This window comes from Etheostoma cragini, chromosome 3 (assembly GCF_013103735.1).
Source record: "Etheostoma cragini isolate CJK2018 chromosome 3, CSU_Ecrag_1.0, whole genome shotgun sequence".
Taxonomy (NCBI): Eukaryota; Metazoa; Chordata; class Actinopteri; order Perciformes; family Percidae; genus Etheostoma; species Etheostoma cragini.
The window spans coordinates 29695341-29700506 of NC_048409.1; the positions used below are offsets into that span (position 1 = coordinate 29695341).

The 5166-nt window shown below is 42.3% G+C and overlaps 1 protein-coding gene across 1 annotated transcript in view; it reads right to left on the reverse strand.

Moving 5' to 3' along the window:
* Positions 1 to 236: 236 nt before the first annotated feature.
* Positions 237 to 5166, reverse strand: part of LOC117939234 (NACHT, LRR and PYD domains-containing protein 12-like) — a 41054-nt gene continuing 36124 nt past the window's right edge. The window contains exons 8-11 of the mRNA XM_034864373.1: positions 2926 to 3099; positions 2658 to 2831; positions 1606 to 1779; positions 237 to 498 (exon numbers count right to left, since the gene is read on the reverse strand). Of these exons, the coding sequence (XP_034720264.1) occupies positions 426 to 498; positions 1606 to 1779; positions 2658 to 2831; positions 2926 to 3099 (595 nt within the window). The 3' untranslated portion in view covers positions 237 to 425. The remainder of the gene's footprint in view (positions 499 to 1605; positions 1780 to 2657; positions 2832 to 2925; positions 3100 to 5166) is intronic.

The following is a 5166-nucleotide window of genomic DNA, read 5'->3' on the forward strand; positions in this document are numbered from 1 at the left end:
TGCATTTTAGTATTTAGTATAAAGTTTTCTACTAATCTTTTCTTCAACTATCTAAATAATATCTGAGAGTCTTTCGTGATGTGTTTATTGCAGCATTTAATGTCGACATGAGGATAAAAACATATATTGTGCAGCCCTATGGAGGACAGTGTTAATTAGCCGCTGTGTTAAAGCAGTGTTGCACACATTACATGTTTTTCACTTTTGAAATACCGATATAGCTCATAGTGAGTTAAGTAGTTCCACAGTGGAGGCACCGCGTTATTGGTTGTTGATTATTTCTTTATAGCTACCTATGCCTATAATAACAACATTCACTGGTAAAGGGAGATTTAGCCAATTCACCATAATAAGTAACCTCATCTCATATTATACTTCCAGCGCCAGGAAGGGGTTAAACTAGTGTAACACACAGCTGAGTTCTCTTAGAGCAAACTTAAAACACACTCACACTTCCTCAGACCAGGTCTCAGTCTCTGTGGTCCACCATGGTCCACCCTGCAGGAAGACAAAGACACAATCCACTTCATACTCCAGGGCTGTGGATAATTGAAGGTTTAACCATCATATTGTGAAATGAGACGGAGTGAGACTACGGGGACTCTGCAGCTTGTTCAAGTCAAAGTCAGGGCAATGCTGCTAAAGCTGTCACGGTGTGGTTACACTCAAGCCGCCTACACATCGGTACAGCTACAGCGGTAACTAGGTAAAGTTGAAGTAATTTGAACTTTGAGTGCAGATCAAAGTGGCACCACTGCCCCCCCCATAGGAAATCAATGGAGCGGGCGGTGCAGAGGGGTTCTGCCCCCCATCATGTGCAGGTGGCTTTACTCTGAGACATGACAACAGCATTCTCTATGCCCTGGTGACAGACTGACAGGCTGGAGGTCTGGAGGGGTTTTATTTAGTTTGGTGTGTAAAATGTCTAATTAAATGACCTGTAAATAGGTTAGGTTTATGTTATCAATTTAATTAAATTATTTAGTCAAAGAAAAGTAAGAAAGGTCCCGTTGGGTATTGTTACCGAATTCCAGCTACCTGTATCGCTACAAAACTTGACCAGGAACAATGAGTACTCAACTGGAATGTATGTAGCATAAAAGTGGTTGATTAAAGTTGATTAAATCTGATTGATTAAATCTGATTTTTACTTCAGTATTTTTTATTTGTCCTGCACCTGCCACAAGTTGGATGTGCACACAGTTATTATTATTTTAAATATAATCTGCTGAAATGGTCTGAGGCATTGGTTAACTCTGGTGTGTTCCAAAAAAGAGTTTGATTTGATTTTTTTGTTATTTCTTGTGTTTTATCTGTTTTTTTATTTTTAACTGTTTTTCTGTAAAGCACTTTGACTGACACTCTGAAACATGCTACATAAATAAAGCTGCCTTGCCTAATGCCAATTGAATCTCTACGGTGGTGCAAATCACAACAAGAAAATCGCCTATTTTGAAAACATGAATGTAATGATTTTGTGTTTTCTTATTTGCTGTTGTGTTTTGCACTTCAGGGCCAATACACATTCACTTGGATCCTCAATTAACCAGAGTTTCTCAGTTAGTGACAAAAAATAAATACAACTGAGTGTTGGTCTTTCCATACCTGAGAGTGTCCAGTCTGCAGTTTGGATCCTCCAGTAAAGCAGAAAGCCGCTTCACTCCTGAGTCTCCTGGATGATTGTAGCTCAGGTCCAGCAGTCTCAGATGGGAGGGGTTGGAGCTTAGAGCTAAGGCCAGAGAATTACAGCCTTCATCTGAGATCATACAGCCTGAGAAACTATACACACACACACACACACACACACACACACACACACATATATACACACAGACACAGACAGACACACACACACACACACACAGTTGGTGATAACAATTTAGGAGGCAATACTTAACAATTACTTTGTGTGCTAGAAGTGGGCGGGGCTTTACAGTCCAGCTGTATACCACCAAAACTAATGTTGTGTAGCTACTTGAATTTCATCGTCCAGTAGAGGGAGAGAGAGAGAGAGGGAGAAATAAACCATGATTGTAATAGTTTTGCAGTTATTACATTCTAAAGCACAAATAAATTGATAGATCACTCCGTTCTGCTGTTGTTGAAGCTGCCTGTATAAACCCAGCACAATTAGTGAATCACTCATTTTAGGCTCAGAGCTGAATGCTAAATGTAACCTTTTTGCATTGCGACACTATACTATTTCATTTACTGTATTTTTACTTTTATACAATAGAGTTCTTATACAAGACACTTCTAAATGCGCTTTCATAACGCCTACAATTGCAGGAAAGACGAAGAAAAAAGTTGAGTCATATGCATTAATCGCCTCAAAGTGATTGCTAATTTTGATTATGATGAGAAGGATAATGGCAGGCGATGCTGATAGTTTTGATAGTTTAAAAAAAATAAAAACAGACAGCTGGCCTTCTTGTGGGAGAATTAATGTCTTGTGTCATTGGCTCTGTTAGCAGAGTTGTTGACCCATATAGATTTACATAAGTAGAAATGTAATCATAACAAATGCACGTGTAGAAGTATCAATATTTATGACAGCAGTGTAGAAGTAAATTACTGTGAACCTGTCTAATTCAGAAAATCTAAAAAAATATATGAATGTTACACAATTTTTACTCAGGTCCTAACTGAACACCAACCCGAGAGTTTCCAGTCTGCAGTGTGGACTCTTCAGTCCAGGAGACATCAGCTCCACTCCTGAATCCTGCAGGTCGTTGTTACTCAGGTCCAGCTCTCTCAGACTAGAGGACTGGGAGCTGAGAACTGAGGACAGAGCTTCACAGCTTCTCTCTGACAATGTACAGCCACTCAACCTAAAAGACATTCAATAGAAAGGCCATCCAATAATTAATATGTGAAGAAAAAACTATTTAGAGGTTCATCCTTTGCAAAGAGCTCAGCACCAACCTGAGAGTTTCCAGTCTGCAGTGTGGACTCTTCAGTCCAGGAGACATCAGCTCCACTCCTGAATCCTGCAGGTTGTTGTTACTCAGGTCCAGCTCTCTCAGACTAGAGGACTGGGAGCGGAGAACTGAGGACAGAGCTTCACAGCTTCTCTCTGACAATGTACAGCCACTCAGTCTGAAAGGGATTCAATAGAAAGGCCTTCCAATAATTAATATATGAAGAAATTAACAACATAGAGCAGTGTTTCCCACACAGACTATTTTGTGACGGTGAGTCACACAATTAATACCACAGCCCCGCTGTAGCTTCTCTCTGTCCGCAGTAAAATGCAGTGGAACATCCCGCCAAAATCAACATACAGGTCATGCTGGACTACGTAGATCCTTCCTATCACCACTCTGTCTTTGGCTGGTCCCATCTGGATCCGCGGGGACCGGTGCAGCAGTGAGGTGAATCTGTGTTCCTGCCCGGGGGAAGAGACGCTGCCGCCGGAGCTCAGATTATATAAATACAATGTTGTCAGTGTGTTATTGTTGGAGTCCCGATCCGACTCCTAACAAACAAGCGATTGCGTTTGCTTTAGAAAATTAACTTGTCGCAAATTTGCGGTAAAATGTAGTTGGGTTGTCGAGGTCAAAGGACTTATTGAAAATTGTATTGAAAGGTTTCTGTGACTGAAAAAGGCACGTGTTGAGGATGAGGACCAGCCAGTCTGAAACAGAGCTAAACAGTCCGACTAGTGTAATTAGTTGTGTTATTAATTTGTTTACAATATTATCAGCCTTCAACCAGTGCTGCTCAAGGAGAAAGACAGGGTCAGGGAGAGAAAGAGGTAGATTCGTTTGGCATTGAAGAAAGAGTAGGAGAGGAGGACAGCATCCAAAACCATGTCCTCCTCATTTATTGATACGTAATTGTTATAAAAATAAGTATCCCCCCCCACCCCCTGGTCAGACACCGCACGCTAATATGTGGGAAACAGTGTTGAGGTTCATTTCATCATTTTCTAATAGCTGAGCACCAACCTGAGAGTTTCCAGTCTGCAGTGTGGACTCTTCAGTCCAGGAGACATCAGCTCCACTCCTGAATCCTGGAGGTTGTTGTTACTCAGGTCCAGCTCTCTCAGACTAGAGGACTGGGATCTGAGAACTGAAGACAGAGCTTCACAGCTTCTCTCTGACAGGTTACACCCACTCAGCCTGAAAATACATCAGCAATGCATAAGAATGCAGCCTCAAACAAACTTAAACTTATAATTTATAAATAAATTATAATTAAAGCAACACTGCATTTAATCTGAATAGTTGTGTGTGCACCTACAGAGCTTTGTTGGAGGTTTTGACCACTGGCAGCAGCCTCAGAAGAGCCTCCTCTGAAGCAGAGTATTTCTTCAGGTCAAACACGTCCAGATCTTCTTCTGATGACAGTAAGATGAAGACCAGAGCTGACCACTGAGCAGGAGACAGTTTATCTGTGGAGAGACGTCCTGATCTCAGGGACTGTTGGATCTCCTCCACTAGAGAACCATCATTCAGTTCATTCAGACAGTGGAACAGATTGATGCTTCTCTCTGCAGAAAGATTATCACTGATCTTTGTCTTGATGTACTTGACTGATTCCTGATTGGTCTCTGAGCTACTTCCTGTCTGTGTCATCAGACATCGTAGGAGAGTCTGATTGGTTTGCAGTGACAGACCCAGGAGGAAGCGGAGGAACAAGTCCAGGTGTCCATTTGGACTCTGTAAAGCTTTGTCCACAGCACTCTGATGGAGACGGTTTAATTTAGGTTTGACTCTGGAGACTTCTGGCCGCCGGGAGGTTGTTTGTTCTTCTGCCAGCAGGTTGACTCCAGAGTTGGTGAAGGTCAGATGGACATGAAGAGCAGCCAGGAACTCCTGAACACTCAGATGGACGAAGCAGAACACCTTGTCCTGGTACAGTCCACTCTCCTCTTTAAAGATCTGTGTGAACACTCCTGAGTACACTGATGCTGCTCTGATATCGATGCCACACTCTGTCAGGTCTGATTCATAGAAGATCAGGTTGCCTTTCCGCAGCTGCTCAAAAGCCAGTTTTCCCAGAGACTCCATCATCTTCCTGCTCTCTGGACTCCAGTGTTGATCTATCTCAGATTTCCCATGATATTTAACGTTCAGTTTGGATTGAACCACCAGGAAGTGGATGTACATCTCAGTCAGGGTCTTGGGCAGCTCTCCTCCCTCTCTGGTCTCCAACACCTTC